General features: G+C 35.5%; 1 protein-coding gene across 2 annotated transcripts in view; it reads left to right on the top strand.

The window, feature by feature from the left end:
- The window catches only part of LOC113091948 (CUB and sushi domain-containing protein 1), a 546,185-nt gene that overhangs the window by 375,495 nt on the left and 147,849 nt on the right, over nucleotides 1-22,841 (top strand). For both annotated transcript variants that reach the window (XM_026257629.1, XM_026257628.1), the window contains exons 8-12: nucleotides 4,329-4,410; nucleotides 4,797-4,921; nucleotides 12,481-12,602; nucleotides 20,444-20,547; nucleotides 20,762-20,874. In XM_026257629.1, coding sequence (XP_026113414.1) covers nucleotides 4,329-4,410; nucleotides 4,797-4,921; nucleotides 12,481-12,602; nucleotides 20,444-20,547; nucleotides 20,762-20,874 — 546 coding nt within the window. The remainder of the gene's footprint in view (nucleotides 1-4,328; nucleotides 4,411-4,796; nucleotides 4,922-12,480; nucleotides 12,603-20,443; nucleotides 20,548-20,761; nucleotides 20,875-22,841) is intronic.

Here is a 22,841-nt window from a genome sequence, read left to right as displayed (position 1 = left end):
TCCATAGACGGCCAAAGGGTGGGATTGTCATGGAGCCCGCCCAATCTTCCATGTCTTGTGCCGCCAATGACGTACTGTCATCTGGAGATCGTACTCCAAACCCTGGAATGAGATCAAGTCACAATGATGGACATTGGTCTGGGTGGGTGAAACTAATGAGAGAAGCTTTGGCACATGTGGGCGTGTGGGTATCTCAGTGCTGAGTTCCTCTGCCCCACTGTTTTTTCCTCACAGGCTCCTGGAAGAAAATGGGAAGGTGTTAGGGGCGGAGCCTTCTGCAAGTGCAGAGAGGTGAGACTTCCGCAAGCAGGAAATGCATTCACTGTGCCCCTTTATGAAATAGTGGCTTGGCATTTTAATCAATTCTGTGGAATTTGCTATCAGAAATTTGCTCTTTTAAACTTTAGGGGATGTGGTGAATCAGCAGCTTGCATGTGCAGAAGGCGGATCATGACCGGTTCACTGAAGAGGCAGAGTGGTGAACAGCTGAGCACAGCAGCCACTGAATCAGCTTGATCAAGTCTCAGAGATCAGCGAAGAGAAGATCATCGTAGCTAAAGGAGAATAAATATGAGGATCCTATGCCAGCATGCCCACTAATATAGCCAGATGACCCTGCCCATTTCGGCAGGCTCTGGCAGGCTTTATGGCCATAAGTTTGTGCAGCTCCGCTGCCTCAGTATTTTATTTTATTTATTCATTTTTATTTACAGCATGAACCAGTGCATTACACTGCATTGTGGAAAAGGCTTCAGTAATCAGAAAAAAGCTCTAGCGATGCCGTACGAGTGAATTTGCGATAGGGAACAATTATTGGAGTATGTTTTACTAGAAAATACTGTAACATGTCCGATGAGGGAACACATTAATTTTACTAAGTAAACTGCTTATTTGTTGCATATTGATAATTTAGTTGTTGTAATTTCTAAATTTATTCTCCTTGTTTTCTGATGCAAAGCATGTTGGGAACTAGAAAACACAATCATTTTAAGTTCACCTCACTACAACAAATTTTTGAGTTAACAGAACTTATTTAAATTAAGTCGAATGAACTTTTGTTATTATTTGAGTGCAATTAACTAATTTCATTTGATTAATTTCACTGTTCGGTTTTACAGTGATATATATATATATATATATACGGTTCGGTTCGGTTCGGTTCGATACGTTTTAGATACAGCAAAATGTAAAAACATCTCAACTTTTCAGAATGCCGCAAGCGCACCGCGGGTCATGTGACAAGAACTAACCAATCAGCTTCATCCTTTCCCGTAACAACGTTGAGAGCTCAGCCAAGATGAAGGATCAGCTGATCATAGTTGTATATGGATTGCAATTTTGAAATAAATTTAGTAGCAGAGCTACTGCAAGCGATTTTTAGAGCTGCAAATCCATTTATCCTTCTCTGAAATTTCCGCGTCTCATGGAGAGAGCACGTCATTGTTGCTTAGCAAAGACAGACGCCTCATGAACGCTTCTGCCCAAGCGCTGCATTCTGCTGCGTGCATGTTTCTCCTTTTTTTCGTCTTTTCCCAGATAGTACTGACGCATATATCCCAGATATTTCCGCTGGTGTTTTTTTTTTTTTTTTTTTTTATTCCCGCTGGTGTACCCTGTCATGTTGCAGATGCGACATACCGTTGTTTTTTTATCCACCACTCTCTTGCCATCACCATTATAGCTTAAAGGGAATCCAAAGTGCACCCAAACACCAGACCTGTTGGTTATTGGAGGATCTTCTCATTTCTAGTCTGTTAAACGCATTGGCTATTTTGCAACGAGCCTTCAGCGCGTACTGAGTGAGCGAGCGCCTGCTGAGTAGCCTAACATAAACATATAAGATGGTGTTTTTTTCTTCTTCGGGAGTGTCAGGGGCGTTGCCTGTTACGTTGCTTGGGTTATTGGGCTACCTTGTTGAACGCATATCATTATATTTCTCTCTCTCTCTTTTTTTTTTTTTTTTTTTCAAATATAATTAATTACTCCAACGAACCGTTCGGTATACATAATGCGTACCGCGTACCGAACCGAAAGCGTCGTACCGAACGGTTCAATACGAATACGCGTATCGTTACACCCCTAATACATATACTAATAGTACAAATGTACTAGTATTTCTAAAATCAGTGTATTATTCCTTAACCTTTGAGCTTTTGATCAGTCTATCATAGAAGGTATTATTGCTAAAAAATGACTACATTTCTCTATGAAGAAAATGAATGTGATTTTTAATCTTTGGTAGCTAAATCTGGCAGACGTTTGTGAAATGGCTTGCAGCACCTTTAAGGGCAGCTCTTAGATCTTTGATTGGAATGGAAGTACACTTGGCAGTTATGTATTAAACGTTTACATGTGCGTTATAAGAAAGTCTTTGACACATATTGAGGTGATTGCATGGCACTATAAGGAGGAAAATAAATGTCCAAGAAAAAGATCATAAAAAACAGACACTCGCTTTGATCAGACAGAGTAACTTCAGGAACTGATATCAACAATCAGGGGAGATGACATTTGAAGACCACATCAAAAAGAAGGACATGGCAGGTGATCAAAAAGCCTCTCTCCACAAGTGAAAACCTTGGGCATTTCACACACACACACACACACACACACACATGCACAAACACACCTCTTGCAAATGCATTGACCTTGCCTCTTGATTCAAGTGTTTTTTTTTTTTTTTGTCGGTCAGGGCCTATTACTTTACAAAAAATGGTTTGTGTGGGTTCTATGTGTTAATTAATCTTGTGTCACCTACATCAAGTTAGACTTTCCTCTATAAATGAAGTCTGGTGCAGCTTTTTTTCTGGCTAAAAACAGGACTTAAACACAAAGAGACCCTCTGACTGACAAGAAAGTGACAAAATGTAGATTGTTTTTATGTCCTATTAGGCCACAAGCTTATCTAAAAATTATGCAGCACAATGTTCACTGAATCATAATCAGTCAGTCTGTCTGTCTGTCTGTCTGTCTGTATGTCTGTCATCTATCTGTCCATCTATCAGTTAGTAAAATTAATTAAATTTTTTTTTGTCTGTACAAAACTAAAAAGTACAGACAAAACTCCAAAACAATATACAGTTCTGCTCCTACATATCTAGGGTACTTGTTACTAATTGTCTCAAACAGAGCTCAACCAGCTGAGACAAAGATCAACCAGACCTTTTAATTATAACATTATAATTATAAAATGTCTTTACCAATACCATTCCTTTGAGGAAACTACTGAAGCAATTAATATTAAATGACAGTTTAAAGTCTTATTAAAGTTATACTTCAGTAACCCAAAAAAATGTCATAAAGTGCAATTCAAGGCGTTAACTTTGTTCTTGCATAAATAATTTTGATTAAAACCATTCTAAGCCATTTTATAGATTTTATAAGATTATGGTTCAGTGTTCCACACTTTAAAACAGTGTTTTGTAATAATTCCACATATAACATAGTATCATGAAATAGTGAAATATTTAAAACATGGAAAAATGGTCAGTGCTGCACCTGAAATTAAGTCATCCATAAACTCACCTAATGTGATTTTGGCCACTAACTGAATTCACAGGGATGTCAGGAAGTGAGGCTGTGTGAACACAAACTCACTGTGGCTTAGGAGGAACAAGAGAGCGGGGAGGGGAGGAACATGGGACATGCTTTGACCTTTCTTTGCTTTTTATGGCAAATAGCCTTGAGCTTACCATCACTAAATCCCCTGTCAGCTCTACAGGAATAGATATTCCACCTGTGAATGCAATCTTTACTGGCATTCTTATGAACACTGTACACTGTGGCTGTTGAAAAAGAACATTCCATTGCTTTTCTTCTTAATAGCTTATATGGCATGGTTTGCTCTTAGAAATAAACATTCTACATATTTATCTAATATTTAATTAAGACATAATGATATCATTTAATGATAAATAAGCACAATGCATCATTGTTATTTTTTTATTTATTTTTTATTATTATTATCGGCTCAATTGCAAGGCATTGCACAATGACTGACATTCTTGTGCTTAATGTTTTTAATTGTCACACGAATGATAATGATCCTTAAATATGCTGTAAATATAATATAATTTCCTATTAGCTTCTTTTGATTTTTATGTGAAATTTGACCAAGACAACTTTACATACTGGTATGAGTGTTTTTGTATTCATAAGAGTTCAGCAATTAGGCAGTACATCTGGTGAAATCCTTCTGAACATGCACCAGTCACTATCTCACACAAAATGTCTCATTTATTTCCTCATGTTTTTTTTTTTTTTTGGTTGTTTTTTTTTTTTTTGTGTGTTTTTGTCTTCTTTCTCTTGCATGCTCTGCTTTCATGCAGTAAGCCAAGGTGGGATGGCTGCAGACATTTGTCCAGATCCGGGGATTCCTGAGAATGGGAAAAGAATTGGCTCAAGCTTCCAGTAGGTCCTCTTTTTGTTCTCTTATCTGCTGCGCTTGTCCTTTTTAACTGCATGACACAGCGTTAATCAGGCCTGGGCCCGCTGTTTGACACGTCCGTCTGAACTCCCATACCGATAGGCCATTACCACCAGGACCTTTGGTCACCGCTGCTAAGTGGGTTTCTAATGCCCTTAGAAAAAGAACCAAGGGCTATTACATGTTCTGCATTTAATGGCATATGAAGTGGGTGATTCTGGAAATAGAAGAGACAAGCGGTTTATAGACGTATGACAGAAAGTGCTTTCATCTAACAAAGGAAGAATGCATCCGAGAAATGGAGGGTCTCATGTTGATGGTATGACTCATGTAGCTGGTCGATTGCTGACGGTCATTTCAACTTCCGCAGGGTTGGAGCCAGCATCCAGTTTTCCTGTGACGACAGCTACGTACTGCAAGGATCAAAGAGCATCACTTGCCAGAGAGTGACTGAGACCCTGGCGGCTTGGAGTGACCACAGGCCTATCTGTCGGAGTAAGTGCAAATATGGCTCTCTTTTCCCCTGCTAAGACACTTTCTGTAGGGACGCTGTCAGATCCTGTTAAGTGAGATGTGTACCACATGGCAGTAGGGAGTTAGGTAACACATTAGGAACACATACAAATAGTTGTGCCACACAAATTTAACAAAGACATCACTAACACATGTGAATATATAAAATAACTGGTTTTGAATTATGCATTTATAGTTTTCTTGATGACTGTGATCTCTATGTCTTACATATCAGTATTTAAATCAAAATGGGCAACAAGTCTTTGAAAGATAATCTTTGGATTGCATTGCAAAATCATCATTGCACCAATCTTAGTTGAAAAAAGTAACACCTCATTTTGATAGTTTTTAGACATTCTATTAAATGACTTTGCAGTTACATCAACAAACAGACATTACAGTATTAATAGACTTTATTAATAGACTAATAGATTTGACAAAGTATTGGTGTGTTTTTTGTACTTTTATGCTTATTTTTATTTATTTTTTTAACCAAGGACAATGCACCTTAATAATACATAAAAATGTACAATGTGGTAGATTTATCCAACACTGGCTAATTTTCATCCCTAGTTGTCCCTTTTATTAGTTTTACTGTTAGCTTAGCAACATGCTATCATCACACTAGGTATGTCCTATTTCGCATATTTATGCATTATTCCATGCCAGATTTATTCCAAACTTTAAATACTCAGATTATGTGCTTAATCCCCCCCCCCCCCCCAAAAAAAAATAAAAATAAAATAAAATAAAATAAAACACCTGCCACAGCTTTCCTTCCATAGCAGAGGGGGAGGGGCTATCAGACTATGAAGTTGGAACAAACTAATCTAAATGCAGATTTCCAGATGGGTATAAACTGAAACATTGTGTTAGAGTATGAGCTGTCCAGGCTGGGTTTATTTAGTACAACTGTGTTTGTTTTATGACTTCACATTTTAGTGTTAGTTTGCCTTTTTTTTCACATCTATTAATTTCATCATGCAGATAAATGAGGAGTGATGTTTACTTTTAATTGGTGCTGTCATTCACTCACTAGAAAGAAAGAAAAAAATAAGCTAGTTTTAATTAAAGTTTTGCTAGCTTTTGCAAACATTGACTCTCATTACCTCTCACTTTAACTTCACTTAATCACTTCACTTATTCCACCATAACTCTGATGAATCAACATGTTCATTCTATTCCAAAACCCAGTGTTTGATATTTAGCTATACTAAATCAAATTAATCTCATATCTTTGTTCATTATATTTTATAGTTTAGAAACTATTATAAATAAATAAATATATATATATATATATATATATATATATATATATATATATATATATATATATATATATATATATATATATATATATATGTTCTACTCATGAGTAACACCTAAAGCTGTTCACATTGTCAAACATACAGTAACAGACATAATTAATTTATTTAACAATTTATTTATTTATTATATTTATTTATTATATTTATTTATATTTTATTTATATAATTTATTTATTTATTATAACATCAAAATGGATCCAGATCCAGCTATTATCACACCCCTCGACATTCTCTCTCTCTCTGTGTGTGTGTGTGTGTGTGTTTCTCCTCATGTACTCCCCATGACCAAGTTTTCCCTCATGGTTGATTGTCATTCCATTCAGCTGTGTTCTCTTAATTATCGTTAATAGTTCCTTGTTACTTAAGCCCAGTGTTTCCTGTGTCCAGTCTTCAGTGTTGTCTGTGTATAGTGGTTGTGTCATAGTCTGTGTAGAGATGAGGCGAGGAATCAAAGATGCATTAATAGGGCTCTTAATAAATAATGAAAACTTACAAAAGCTACCCCAAGAGGGGGAAACAGGCATGAAGGCCAGAACAGGGCACAGCTTGGCAAGGCACACAGGATGAGGCAGAGCTTCTTAAACAAGCAGCGCACAGACACATTCCTGGGCACACCAGCTGAAGACTATGACAGGTTGTGTTCCTAGTTTTCTGAGTTCTCTGTGTTTGAGTTATAATAAATGTGATTTCCCGTTCCTGTTTCTACGTCACGCACTTCACAGCAGTCACACGTGACAGAACACAGAACCAAGCTAAGTATGAACTGGGCTGAGGAGTTGATCTGGAACATCCAGCAGGATGGATGGCATCTGGTAAGCTGGATCGATCACATGGTTAATGCCTGCTTTCAAATAGGGCTTGATGATTATAATTGGTTTCGATTCCTGTCTCCTGACGACTGTTATAGCCCCGTAGCAGAAACACAAGCCTGCTGGCCGCTTCACTCTCAAGCCCGTCGGTGGATTCACTCCCAAGCCCAATAATGATAGCAGCTATCTCCTTCACCTCACCCCAAGAGAGGAGAATGAGGAGGAAGAGACAGCCCAGACTCTAGCCCTTGACCAGAGTCGAGAGATGTTTTCTGGTCCTGAGTTTGGCCCAGGGATGGCCTCAGATCATGAGTCTAGCACAGAGAGGGCACCTGTTCCCACATTAAGCCCAGAGAAGGCTGCTGTTTCCTCATCTAGCCAAGGCAGGGCATCAGATCTTGAGTCTAGCCCAGAGAGGGCTCCTTTTTCCATGGAAAGTCCAGAGAGGGCTACCGTTCCTGAGTATAGCCCAGAGTGGGCTTCTGTTCCTGGGTTAAGCCCAGAGAGCACCTGTTCCCGAGTTTGGCCCAGAGAGGGCTACCGTTCCTGAGTATAGCCCAGAGTGGGCTTCTGTTGCTGAGGACAGCCCAGGAAGGCCTTCAGCCCAGGAAGGCCTTCTGTTCCTAAATGCAGCCCTGAGTGGACTCTAGAGCCCAAACCAGTGCCTGTGCCAGCCAGGAGACCCGGAGTCCACTCTAAGAAAATTAGCATGAACCCCACATGTGCTCCCCGTGACCTAGTTTTCCCTCATGGTTGATTGACATTCCATTAACGTATGCTCCCTTAATTATGCTTGTTAGTTCCTTGTTACTTAAGCCCAGTGTTTCCTAGGTTTGGGTATTGATGGGGTTTTATCCAATTACGGTGCCATTTCGATACTTTTAAAATGGTACTGGTGCCATTCTTTTGATGTAAGATAGATTTTGTGGCTAGCTAGTTATTTTGCCTACTAACACTCTGATTCTGCTTTATGAAAAAGCTTCTTATGTCCCCTTTCTTCTTCTTGGGTGGCATCTACAAAGTATAAAAATGGGCAAACCGGAATATTAAAATGTTTTTACTCTGGCCTTTGTATGTGGCAGAGAGACAGCCCAGGTAACTTACCTTCGGCGTCTTCAACATGCGCGCACGCGCACACACACCACCCGCTCGATGCTAGTGCAAACACAAAAGTAGTCCTGGCCTGTCAGATACCCCGCCGCCAATCAAATTACGGCGTTTCTTGTACTGTCGTCGTCCTGGCCGTTGGAATCGATCCAAATAGCAGTGCAAAGGAGTGCAATATTGGTGGGGACAAATTTGTAATCTCAAAATATTGATAGGGACTAGTACCTAGCGTCCCCCCCTAAACCTACGCCCATGGATATTTATATATTTTGCTTTCGTATGTCAGTTTACATTTCCAAACATTAATTTTGCCATTCATTTTTAATAATAATCTAGTTGGATTGTTGAATGCACAAGCAGTCTGACAACAGACTGCCTAAGACTTTTGCACAGTAGTGTATGTATAAAATATGTATAATTTAAAATAAGTATATTTAAATAAGTGTAATTAAAGTATGCATTCATATGTGTTAAGGGCTAGATTGTCACTGCAGGAAACAGCTGTGGTGTGATGAGTGGTGAATGAACTTTACAGTAGAGAGTAGAAACGATTGCTCCCTTGATACCTTTTGTAAACTGTATTTATGACAAAGAACAGCGCAGATACAGATATTCTAACAATCTATCGATAAACACACCTTGTGTCCTCTTTTTCTGTTTGAGTCCGCTTGCACTGCTCCACCGTGGTCTGCAGATTGAAGAGCGCACTGAAAGACGGAGAGGAGACCAATCTTCTGCCATGTTCATATGAAATTTAAGGGGACTGACTCTGAGGCGATCGCAAATTTGTGTACAGTGTATGGAGCTAAATGCTGTAGCTCTGCTAAAAAAAGCGACGCCCATGCTTCTAGTGTACATTTCAGAGAACCAGGACAAATATTCCAATCGATCGCTCAGGCATTTATGCATCGAAATGAGGCGAGTTTCGTTACCCAACCCTAGTGTTTCCTGTGTCCAGTGTTCAGTGTTGTCTTTTTATTGTGATTGTGTTCCTAGTTTTCTGTGTTTGAGTTATAATAAATGTGGTTTCCCCATCATGTTCCTGTGTCGTGTTTTTCACAGCAGCCACACGTGACAGCTATGTTGTTTTTGCCAGATTAATACATCAATCGCTAGATTCATTCAAATATATACATCAAGAGCCTAGTGCATCAGGTAACAAGCAGTGGGTAATATATGGTTTTAATACTTGGGTCCAGATTTAATAAACAGGGAAAATTAGCATTAAAGCACAATTCCATAAAAGCTCTGATGGTAGGAGAATATTCTGCGGGTAATTTACTGACAATGCGGATATTAAATAACACAGATGCAGCAAGATCATTTTTTCATAATTACCAATGTGATCTACCAAGAGTAGCGCAAATTACTGCCTGCTTTAAGACATGATTTTTTTTGGGAATTGAATAATGACATAAATACCAGTAATTTGATAAGAGCAAACCTTAGTAAATCATGTTGCGTGATTAATTTTAATGATCTTCTCCTATAAATTTTGTGTCTTAAATCCTACAAATGCATATTCAGTAAGGCCAGGCACAAAAACAACTTTCCACACCTTCTCAGCATTAATTCTTCTTCTTCTCTTTAGTAAGTCCTGACAGTACTATTTTAACGCCAAAAGACAGTTTGTGTTGGTGCAAGCTTTTAGTAAATTTGGCCCTTGGAAACTTATAATTATTGTAACTCTGACTTCACTTGAACACACTGTAAGATCTGAGAAATGCAACAAGGCTGATGCAATTCAGCACTATAATTAATCCAAATAATGCATATTTATTTATTATTATTATTATTATTATTATTATTATTATTATTATTATTATTATTATTATTATTATTATTAGCTTTTTTCTTAACAATAAGGCAGTGTGTTGATTTGGCAGACGGAGTAGTAACCATGTTTGACAATTTCTTCACACAATTTTTGCAGATGACTGATTGATTCAGAAAGTTTTTGCTTCAGCAGTGCCAAGAAACCTTATGCCTTTAAATATCTTCCTTGCCTTCTTTCTGTGATATGTTAGGAGTAAGGGTATAAAACAGGACGATGAAGACTTTTTAGCCTTGTGATATTTCCTTGTGTTTAAGCATGGCTTCAACTATGCTGATATTAAACATACACTCTGCAAACTAAAAAAATAGTCCTTTTGCTATATATATATATATATATATATATATATATATATATATATATATATATATATATATATATAGCTTGAACACATGATAGGTAAAAAATTGTTAGCCTGAATGCACTGTAAGTCACATTTATTTATTTTTGCTATTAAATTGCTATATTTCTGAGTCTGACAGTGTATTGATATTGCTCAAACGTTCATGTTAGGGTTCCAAACCCCTGACTATTGTACCTCTGCAGATGCATATGAATCATTGCTATAACATCCAAACAACAACTCCAAATTACTCCATCAAATACAAAAATAATGCACATTACATGTATTCCCTTTAAAGTGGGTTTGTTGTTTTCTTGGATTTTCTACAAAAAAAGGGCTTATTCATCATTTTGTACTAAGTTGTAGAGCTTATCCTTAGGCTCTTTTTTATGCTCATTTAGCACATTATACATTCAATTTTGTGCATTATTCATTAATGCCAGAGACTGCAAATGCCATTGCAGATGGTGTTTTTGAAATGGCAATGAAACGGCATCTACTGTATGAATATGAATAAATGGTGGCTAGATATTAGGTCAATCCAAATCAGTTCAAGAAACAGTCACAGTTCATCTGATATGTTGATTTTAGCCCCACTGCTAATTAATAGAATGTGTGAAATACAAACTGTGACTGACATTGTAAACTTTGCATACAGAGTTCTTATTGGTCCTCTTTCTTAAGTCTGTTTGCATAATACATTGCAGTTAGTTTTGTCTTCCTTGCATGTATTTAACAATTTGTAGTCAGATGTTATGCAAAATGAACAACCACCAAGTGAAAATAAGATGTCAAATGCAGCAAATTTACAATACACAGAAGCAATGGCTAAGCTTCCCTATATGTTTAACACTCTTCATTTGCTGACTTGCAAACACCAGTTTAGTGGTTGATGTTTCTGAGAAAATAACTTGTTTGGAAAAAATTTTACTACATTTTAAACATTTTATATTTAACTAATTTTCACATAAGCAGTGAAGAAGCCCTGTTTGAGAATATATGCTACTCAATCTCTTCACATCTCTACTTCCTTCCAAACCAAACCTTCCTTAGTATCATGTGAGGAAGCCAATGAAGCCACAGCAACAGAGCAGCTGCTCTTTAAAGCTGTCAAAGAAAATCCCTGACTAAACACAAGGGAGAAGCAGTTAATAACCTGGCACAGTATTGGGTTGGAAAAAATACCCTGACTTTGTCAATGATTGAGTCAAGTTATTCTGAGGCATGACCTCAAAAAGATTAGCTCAGGTCGTGAGGGCTGGATGTGTTCAGAGGAAGTGTTTTTTTGGGGCTGGATAGAAATATCTATTTGAAAGACTAGTGAGCTGCGTATGAATAAAGCATTTTAGGCATCATAGGTACACTGTGGACTCAAAGACCATTCCAAAAGGTAGGCAGCATTATAACATCCCTTCTAAAAATACCACATTTTAAGACAGCCTTTCATTTATGCATATGGAGAAGGAAATCCAATAATACAATGTGACAAGCTCAGTGAAAAATAATAATAAGAAAGGTTAAGGAACAGAAATATCAGTTATGCATGCTGATTTTAATCTATTCGATACAAAAACACACTGATAAAAAATAGTTCACTGTAACAATTTTAATTCTTAACAAATTGCTAGTGTCAAACGATTGTAAGTTGAAAATGAGTTTGACAATAGCATGTCGCTAAGCTAAAATCACAATACTCCTTACAGCATACATTCCTTGAGTAAAATAGGCAATCTATAAATAGATTGCACTGTTTACTGAAAGAATAAAAATTGTAACCTGCATTTCTCTTTTATCATCCACCATCTTGTATTAATTTGTTTGCTTGTTTTCAGTGAACTCATCTCAATGCATTGCACTGATTGCCTTCTATGAATGACACATGCCTACCTCTTGGAAAAGCTTTTGAATTCTTCTCTAGGCAGCTGACAAAGCGATAGTGATGACAGCCTGATTATACTGCATTAAATTCTTGTATTGACGATTATATGTCTTTGAATATCCTATTGTCATATAACTTATATTGCGTTTCATTCTTTTCAATAGCAACAGCAATAACTACAAAAACATTGCAATTGCTAAATATGTGTTTGCTCTCTTTGTATTGTTTACCCTTTCAACAGCTAGGACCTGTGGCTCTAATCTGCGGGGCCCTAAAGGCATCATAACATCTCCAAATTACCCCGTCCAGTATGAGAATAACGCACACTGTGTGTGGGTCATAACAACGGTGGATCCACAGAAGGTACGTCTGCAATGTAAATCTAAATTGCTTCCTAAGGCTGACTCCAAGTTATGCCAGTGTACAAGCCCACAAAACACACTTACATTCCATTTTTAATCTGCAAACCCAAAGCATGATATGCTGCTAAATAGCCACCAAGACACATTGGATGGGACCTTGCATATATGTCAAAAATAATCTTAAGGATAATTTGTGAGGACATTTCCGTTGCAGTCAACAGTGTTTGCATAATTGTCAACCTCTTGCCCTGACTGTCTCTCGTCATTACTGCGTCTCCAGAATTGATTAGGTTCGGCCACATGTCTTCAGCTCTGTGGAAAGAGTGATGGTAATACAATGCGGCATGACCTCGACATACACCGTGAGAGTGACTCATGCTTTTGTTACTAAATCAAGACCAAATGAAAAAAGTCAAAACAACATATTAGAGTAAACAAGACCTATTCTGCTCCACATGCTTTGCATCTATCCAGATTTTAATACTGGGATAATGTGTCTGTGTGATCTTATTGGATTTACTTTCAGATCTTGAAATTACTGTAAAAATGATCTAACATTATAACACAATTTTCATTTCAGATATTTAGTTGACATTTAGCAACTATTTAGCTGGATAATACACCAAATATTCACCATATATGCCAATTCAGAAGTATGCAGACTTGTAAGATTTATTATATTTGCGTGTGTGTATGTATGTATGTATATATGCAAAGTATGTATCAAATATTGATATTTATTTAAACTTCATGATACAAAGGCAGTAAAGTTATGTGAATAAGTAGAAATTATTTTACTGCATTGATTGAAACCGCTAATTCCTTTTGTTCCTTTATTGTGGAAAACATTATTATTTTTAGAATATGCAATGTAAAAAGTTGGTTTCTTTGATAAAGAGAATACAATTTTAGTTTTGATCAATTTAAGAGCAAAAAACAAGGACTGTACGAGCCATCATCCTCAACCTGAATGATGGTGAGCTCTAATTGTATTGGAGCCCTAAACACGTTTTTGAACACATAATGTCTCTTAGTTTGGGATATTTACTTATTTTTTTATTTTTTTATTTTTTTTATGTTGTCTTGGTGTATTGTGTATCCATGAATTTATCTGGCAAACTATAGTCTTCCCAGAACATCTGAATTTGTTAAACATTCAGATTCTAGAGCATTGGAATCATAGGAAAAAAATATCTGATTTATAAAATGCATCCTTCTGAAACTGGATGCTTATAATTAGTCATACAGATGATAGACTACTGTAAAATCTTAGTGACATGCCGGTAAATCAAAAATACCTGTTGGCCACCATCATAGACAGACTTGAATATCATAAACATTAAATGCATGCCATGTCACAACCAGTATATTTTCACTTCTGGCCACATGTTTTTGCTTTGATCTTATGATGAAAGATACATTTATTTATTTGTTTATTTATTTTTTCTGCTTTTGCTGAACAGAAAGGCTCTAGAAGGGAGTCTATATAGAATGCATTTAAAGGCATAATAGAGTAGAATATACTAATCATGAAGCTTTTTTTTATTTATTTTTTTAGTTTATTTTGATCAAATTCTAACGTGGTATCACTGATATCCTTAATTGTCTGACTATCTGACTTCATCTTCTGTAGCGTCTAAAGGACAATACTAAATTAAATGACAATTATATTCAAAAGTTTAAACTTTTGTGTAAACTTTTGATATATATATATATATATATATAATTTAATTTTAAATTTTAAAGTAAATGTATGCATTTAGCAGACACTTTTATCCTAAAAGACTTAAAGTGCATTCAGGCTAACATTATCTATCTATCTATCTATCTATCTATCTATCTATCTATCTATCTATCTATCTATCTATCTATCTATCTATCTATCTATCTATCTATCTATCTATCTCTCTCTCTCTCTCTCTCTCTCTCTCTCTCTCTCTCTCTCTCTCTCTATATATATATATATATATATATATATATATATATATATATATATATATATACACATACACACACACACACACACACACACACTGTATCTAAACTATTCTCTTCTGAACTAAATGGAAACATGTTGTATGTGAAATATCTTATTCAGGTTAGTATTATAAAATAAATAATAATAATAACATGTATGTTCCCTATTATTTTGGTAAAAAAATTGACATTTTTCTGGTACTGAAAAGGGTATGTCATATTTTGACATCAACTGTACAGTATGTATATAACAAGTGTAGTATGAATGTAATGCAGCAATAAGACATTCTCCATGTTGCTTTTGTCACGTGTTGCCAGCGTCACCTCATTTCTATTAATGACTCCTCTCCTGTGGCCCCATGGGTAAGGGTAAAGTGTTCATCGGATGCTCATTTAGGCACTTGGGTACTTTTTGCATTCTGTTTTGTGAATACTATACATTTGCACATCCTAATCATGTAAAGGAGTCACATGCTTATCATGTGATTCACAAAGTAAATTATATTACTCTCAGTCTCACGTGTGGTAAATTTACGCTCATCTGTGTTAGGCTTCCTGGGGAAAGGTTACGCTAAAATGCAAACGCAATTCCTTTGTTATCTAGCTTTTTGTTTTTAGATGATGTTGAACCATCACCTTAGAGGCCCTTATAATATTCCTTGTAGAAAGCACTCTCCACCATTAAACATTCTTTAAAAGTTAACTTTTTTTTTTTTTTTTTTTTTTTTTACTCTTTTCAGAACAGAATGTTAAGACCTCAAAAGATCATAAAAATGCAGTCTTGATCTTTGTCTCTGTCATAGCATATGGTCTGAGACAAGAAGGTCATGTTCTACAATATGCTCTGACTGCTGATACAGTCAGATTTAAGGCAATTTCAGTAATAGATATCAGCAAGTTTACAAACCAGTAGCATTTTGTCATGTTGATCTGGCCTGGATAATGTTTATTGTCCATACAAAAAAGAAGCCATTTACCGACAAGAGAACTCACCGCACCACGTCATTTACTAGAAAATAGGTTACAGAGTTGATGTACGTAATCTCAGTCAGATTCATCTCATAAAATTCTTTGTTCCTGTCCTTGAGTTGCTTTAGCTAAAATATTTAGTTCATATTAGCTTTAATATATTTCAACGCATTTTCCACTAGGTTGATTTTTTTTTATTTTATTCTTTTCTGTGATGTTCAGAAATTTTGTAATTGCCGACACTTGGATGGCTATTTTTTTTTTTTTTTTAATGTCACCAAACTTTTAACATAAAACAGGTTAAATATGTGACCCTTACTTGCAAAATTAGTCAGGAAGAGCAATTTTCAAAGACAAAAAAAAAAAAAAAAAAAAAAAAAAAACATTATAATACAACATTATAATTTCAAATACCTTCTAAATGATATACAGTATGACTTGTTGGACTGAGCTACAGCCATTTGAAGGTGAAAGAGTCAGCAAAGTTAATTTTGAGAACAGTCCAGTTAAAGTTTTCTGATGATTCCAAAGCAAAATCACCAAACAAGGTTTGTGACTTATTTTACTTATTTTCCTCCATTAAATTTTTCTTTAATTATAGTGACTATATTATTATTCGCAATATAGCTATTTAGGTTTATTTTATTTTTGTTATTAAATATAAGAACAAAAATGCAAGTGCATGTCTTTTCTTTTAATGTTTGATTAACATTGAGAAATATCTATATTAATACTTACTCTAATCAATGCATGAATCTAATATAATGTTACACATCAGTTTTTCCACAACCACTAACTAAATGTTCATGTAGGACATAATAGATTATGATTATGTGAATCTTGTCAAGACATATTTTGCAATAATACACAGAGAGGTGTGTATTATGCACGCACTTTGCAAATGTCAGTCAGCGCAATCGGTTTGTTTTCATCAGCATGGGTTTGAAAATCATATTTCACTGGTATTTCACTGAAATTAAAATTCACAAAGCTGGAATGCTGCGATTTGCAACACTAGACCTACAACTTGTGGTGAGAAGCAGCAGTCATCCAGTAGTGAGGAGAGAAAAAGGTGCTCCTCTCAGAAAACGTACAAATAAAGATCATTGTAGATGTTTAATTACTATTTGCAGCTCTGGGTTCACTAGCAGAGGGCTTAATGAACTAATTTCTGTGAAAACCTCAAATTCGACCATAACAGACATTTTTCATTTATTTTGCCCGTAGCTCAAAATTAGACTGGGCTTTCCGAATCATTTTGCCAGCACGGGTCACATTTTAATGCTTTATATCATCTGGATGGTCATTGGTCATGGTACATGAATAAGAAGAGTCAAGTAAGAATATGAAAAAGTTACAAATTTGTTCCTAGAATCTAAATAATTCCCAGTAGCAGCAGAGTATACTTCCAGCATTATGTATTCAGAAATGCATGCTGGATTTCTGTAGCTCAGCAAGGACATGACTAGTCAGACAGTGCCTGATAATGGGGGGGGGGGGGGGATTTGTGTATATCATACTATCTGTTTTAATTAAAATGAAGGGAACATGCACTTCAGTACTGGCTAAAGAATGTATTTTTATCACAGGCATTGGAGATTTGTAGCCTCTTTGTTGCTTACGGAGCGTGTCGATTTATGGTCTATTTTGTGTTCCCTATGAGTTTGGAGATGGGGCTGTTAGGCTGAAGGGTTGAAAGTTAAGCTGTTTAGGTTAAGGGTTATTGGGATCATTCAAAAAATATTTGAATTTGTAGCTTTTTCATGTATAGGGCTAGTGTTTTGGGAGTAAATGTATATGGTATTTCTGAAATCAAATGAATCTTGTAAATGCATCTTGTGATGAGAATGCAGACATGTTCAGGCAGAATTTGAAAGTATTTTGCAATTTGTTTTATTGCTCTTACATATTGGAATAGTTTTCTAGAAAATGTGTGTTGTGATAAAAGCTTGATGTGGTGCAGTAGGTTTTTATGTTGGTAAATGACCTCCTTTTTGGACAGAAATATTTAAAGCCAGATTAACATGAAATGTAAGTAGTATAATATAAGTAGTCATTCATCATTTTTGGACTGGATTTTCTTTGTGTAGTGGCAAGATCAGGCGTGCATTGCCACAAAGCTCACAGGTCAGAGGGAATGCTGGTTGTAGCTGGTTGTAACACTAAATGTGATTTGTAAAAACGTATACTTTCTCAGTTTTTCTCCCTCCTGAACGAATAAAAATGCACAATAAAACCACGCCATTTAGCAATTTCTGAAGAGCATCGCGAGCCGTCTTCTCTCAAACTCATGGAGAGTCATTGAGGCAGCTGTCAGGACTTTTCAGTTTTGTATAAAATCAAGAAATCAATAATTCTTTCAAGCTGGTTCAGAGAACAATTGCTAGGATGACCTGTCACTCTCTGATTGTGTTTATGTAGACCACAAGTGCTGTTTTTATCCTCTTGCTAAGTCTTCTGTAAGTAAAAGAAGAAAACAAAATGAATCTTTACTTTTGACAGGATAATTTAAAAGCCTGTATTTTAGACTTCTAGTTTAAGGTCTCGCCAAACAACTCTGTATCAGCACTGACATTTTATACAGATTGCTTGTCAAGATCTTCTCAGTGTTGCTGAATCGTTCCTTTCTTTTTAAACTGATACAGCTAGCGTGCTTGCTCTATTACTATAAATAAACCCATAGACACTGTTGCAATTATAAAACGTTTATTTGACTTTTATGTGCATGTTCCACTGTGCTGTTATTTTTGTGAAAATAAAGAAATAAAGAAATATTTGTGAGATAAATCACAGACTATAGTAGTTAAGCAGTAATGTAAAAGATGTGTTGTCTGCAACCCTTGGAATACAGTTGAAACGGTTGGAAAGATGTTTGGACTGATCAGAATCCAACACTGGTATTCTTTAAAACTAAAAAAAAATGTTTTAATGATCTATTTAAAAGCACTATATTTATTTAATTTGATATTTTTATGCATACATTGCAGATGTCTGAACAACACATTTACCAACAAATTTCTCATTAGTAATTATCCATGAGTTAAAGATGCTGTTACCAGTGCATAACTTCACTAATATTTGCCAGATTAAAACTGTAACATTGTAAGTTATTTGTGGGATATTTATACTTCAGTTCAACCACAATTGTAATGAAAGCAGATGATGTATAAGGCAAAAAATGCCAATAATGAAAAGACAATTCTGAAAAGAGTAGAGTCCGATAGCAACTAAATTGCATAGAATGAAAAATGCTAAACATTTTTTAGAATATTACAGGTTTACAATTATCAGCAGAAAGTCCCATTTCCAAGTTGCACATTCAAGACAAAGAGGTCTTTTTAATGTTTTTAATTTTTATTATTATTATATTTTTTTTTATTCTGTTACCTTGCTCTGTGCCTTGTTCTTCAAATAAGGGTATTGTTAAGCAAAAATCACTTATTCACCCTGTTGTTTCAATTAATTTAGTTTTTCTGTTAAACAAAATTAAGATATTTAGAAAATTTTGAGTAACCAAACAGTTTCTGGTACCCACTGACTTCTATAGCGTGTGTATTTAAAATATTTTTTGGGGGAGGAATATGGAAATCACCAATAACCTTTCCCTAAATTTTCATTTTGTTCAGTGCATTTCTCAACCGTATCATTAAGCTTCAACTACAGTTGCAAGTATTCTGTGTTTTTTTAAAAAAAAAAAACAATGCAAACACACACATATATACATACAAAAATATATAGAAGTGTACACAAATGACATGATAAAAAAAATAACAGCTTTCTGTTGTTAGGGTAAATGGCTAATTGTGATCTCCATTTGATTAATTAGCAGAAGTTATTACTCCAACACTCACATGTGACATCATTAACGACAGCCGTGTATTGTTAAAGCAAGGTGCGATCATGGTACTTGGTTTCGGGGGAAAAGACATGACTAGCTAGTTAACTTCTAATAGTAATGATTCCTAAAAATAGCGATTCATCATTCAGCATAGGCAGTGAGATAGTTGTGTACACCTTTTTGGGGGGGAATCAACTTATTCAATTTACTTATTTCCCTGCATATTAAAATAGTAGTATAAAATAAATTTGATTCCCTCTCATGTTCAAAATATTCCAAAATTTCTTTCTTCAGTGGAACACCAAAGGAAAGTCTAGGCAGAATGGCAGTCTCAATTGCGTCTCACTTTCATTGCATTAAAAAAAGAAAAGAAAAAAAAATGACTAAGGCTGTCATACTGAATAACATCTTTTGTGTTCCACTGAAGAAAGAAAGACATACGGGTTTGGAACAACATGAGGGGGGTAAATGAAGACATTTCTGAGTGAATTATCTCTTCAATAAGGAATTGTAGAAGGTAACCAAAAAAAAAAAAAAAGAGAAAAATTGATTCCCACCAATCATATTTAAAGATGGGACAGAATATTGTAGAAATAATGGCTCTTTCATTGTCCGTTTAAAAAAAAAAAAAAAATGTGTGGATGTTGATAATAGGGTTGTCCTAATTAAGCTTGATTTTTTTTTTCTTCTCCTTCCGGTAATCACTCCTTGAATCCAATTTTCTTCCTGCCGCCTTCCTTTCTGTGCTTACATCAAATGAACATGCATCACCTTTCCTCGGGCTTCGCACCACACATGGACAGAACTTCTCAAAATCTAACATATCTTGAATTAAACAAAATGATTTAATTGCACCTTCATCTCTGCTTCTTCAATCAGCCTTACATGTGTAGCCATGGAGAAGAATCGAGAGGCGACGACTGACTTGCCTTGCTGTTGTGTTTGTCTTCTTCTTTTAATACGATCACTCTCTGAGTCAGCCTCATGTGAATAGGCCCATTCTGCTCTGGGCTTTTTGCTCTATGGTGTTTGTCATGACCTCTCATTTATTCCTGTAGGTCATCAAGCTGGCTTTTGAAGAGTTTGATCTAGAGCGAGCATACGATACATTAACAGTGGGCGACGGAGGGAAGATAGGTGATGCTCGAAGAGTCCTTTATGTGTGAGTAAAGCAAAAAGGGTTCTTCTTTTAAACACATGCTTCTATTCACAAACGCCTCCATGACTTACTTATTTATGTTCATGGAATAACAGTTTTCTTTCAAAAGCAACCGCCACATGACATAGGCACTGAGTTTGTGTATATTCTATTCTTTCATATCTCCATACAGTACACAAATCAAAGAATACATTTCAATTTTGTGCCTCTATTCTAGTCTCACGGGATCCAGCGTGCCCGATTTGATTGTGAGTATGAGTAACCAGATGTGGCTCCATCTGCAGTCTGATGATACGATCGGATCGCAAGGTTTCAAGGCTGTATATGAAGGTATGTCACTGGAATGTTTGGAAACACTTTCTGGTTTTCTCTTTCTTAAGGTAATTTCCCCCAACTCCTAGTGATGAAACAGGACTGTAAATGGTCACCCTTTTCTTCTTTTCCAAGAAATTTCAGTGTGTTGTTTATACTCTTTTACAGTGAAAATGTTTGACTTGGTGACTTTCGGTTGCTAAAGCGTACCCGTTTTAAAACGGCATGCAAATTGAAGGCAAATGGAGCAGCATATGTGCTGTGAAGACACGTTTGAAAAGCTTGTCTGAAATATTTTACCTGCCATTCATCCTGTAGGAGAATAGCATCAAAACAAGTCAGATCTGAGAACACACTGAGGCATGTTTTTACATATACACAGATAAACCGATTAATATTGCTACAGAAACAGCCATTTCGTGTTCACAAGTAAACATGTTGCACCCTTATCAAATTATCAGTTCAAGATCTGAACATCATGACAGTGGGTTGAAAATGTTTCCATTTTACATCTTGTTCTAAATTAAGAAATATTATTAGTATTTGATCAGCTAATGATTTTGTAACAATTGAAATTATTATTATAATGATTTAAGTGAAAAAGTAATATTTCTTCACATTATCAGTGTCACCAATTGGACCTAGAAATAGAACATAATATTATATTTTTATTTGTGAAAATAAACACTTTAATTTATTCAATAAAAATAAATAAATAAATAAAAAATAAATAAAAATAAAAATGTTTTTACAAAGTATGCTGTTTAATATCTTGAAATTTTTCCCTAGCCATTCTTCACTGTAAACTCTAACCTCAAAATTGAAGAATTCTCACTGCCTTGATAGCCCAGCACAATGACACAGACCCAATTAACTTTGTGTAAACCCAATTTCACACTTGTGCTTCTAGTCACGTTGTCATGTTTGACAACATTTCCATCGATACCCACTGGTGGAACACTTTGTTTGAGGCTGTGTAGATGATGTCAAACTCAAATTCATCATCATATACCTTCATTTAAAATTTCTTAGATTGGCAAACGATTGTTTTCCCCTCAACAGAAGTTCCAAACTTTACAAAAACAGTAGTCACGAATACTTGTCGACAGATATATCGCCAAGGCCGATATATCGGTCAAAATTTGGCTTTTATTTTTTACATAGGCATCGGTGTGTTTAAGGTGGGATTTTTATTTTGACAATGCCTAATACAGATATAAGTCTATCTGATAATCAGATAGAACTGTTAAACAAATGAATTAAATGTGTACAAAAAGTATTATAACGATTGTTATTATATTATTAGTAACAGAAAGGCAAACATAATAACTTCTCGCTTGCCGTCAGCATTCAACAAATTAACATATCATTTAAATAAACCTTTAAATGACTGATGAAAATGTACGATTTATGGCACGTTCTCGCGGGACCAGTCAGATCTCACGTGAACGTGACAATATCCTCTCAGACCATTAAAATATATTTGCAATTAAACTGGCCCTTTCACCAGTGGTGGTATGTAAGCTTTTTTATGTTCACATAAGGCAAGTGGACTCATGATAAGCAGTGCAATTATGCAGTGTAGCCTTTATCCAGTCATAAAAACAGAATTCACAGTTTTATGCGGAATGTCACGGAATTTGTCAAACTTTAAATTAATTAATCAATCAAAAGTAGGTCATGTTAATGAATGGCGCAGACACACATTTCGTTTTCTACACACAGAAGCACACCTGATGCTCGCGTTGATCCCCAATGCACACACACTTTCCAGATTACAGAGGGCCCTGTTGGTTACAGTGTTTACTTTCTTTTTGTTTATATATTTCAAAATATTTATTTATTTGTGAAAAATACTGTATTAGAATTATAGAACCAGGAAGTTGTCATCTAAAGTATAAGTATTTTTTATTTTATTTTACACATTTATTTTAAACAATCAATTTTAAAATGATTTCAAGTTTCTCAAACATTAATTAAAATGA

The sequence above is a fragment of the Carassius auratus genome, unplaced genomic scaffold (genome assembly GCF_003368295.1).
Source record: "Carassius auratus strain Wakin unplaced genomic scaffold, ASM336829v1 scaf_tig00214400, whole genome shotgun sequence".
NCBI classification, from domain to species: Eukaryota; Metazoa; Chordata; class Actinopteri; order Cypriniformes; family Cyprinidae; genus Carassius; species Carassius auratus.
The sequence above is the reverse complement of the archived record's forward strand: the minus strand, read 5'-3'. Positions and strand labels throughout refer to the sequence as shown.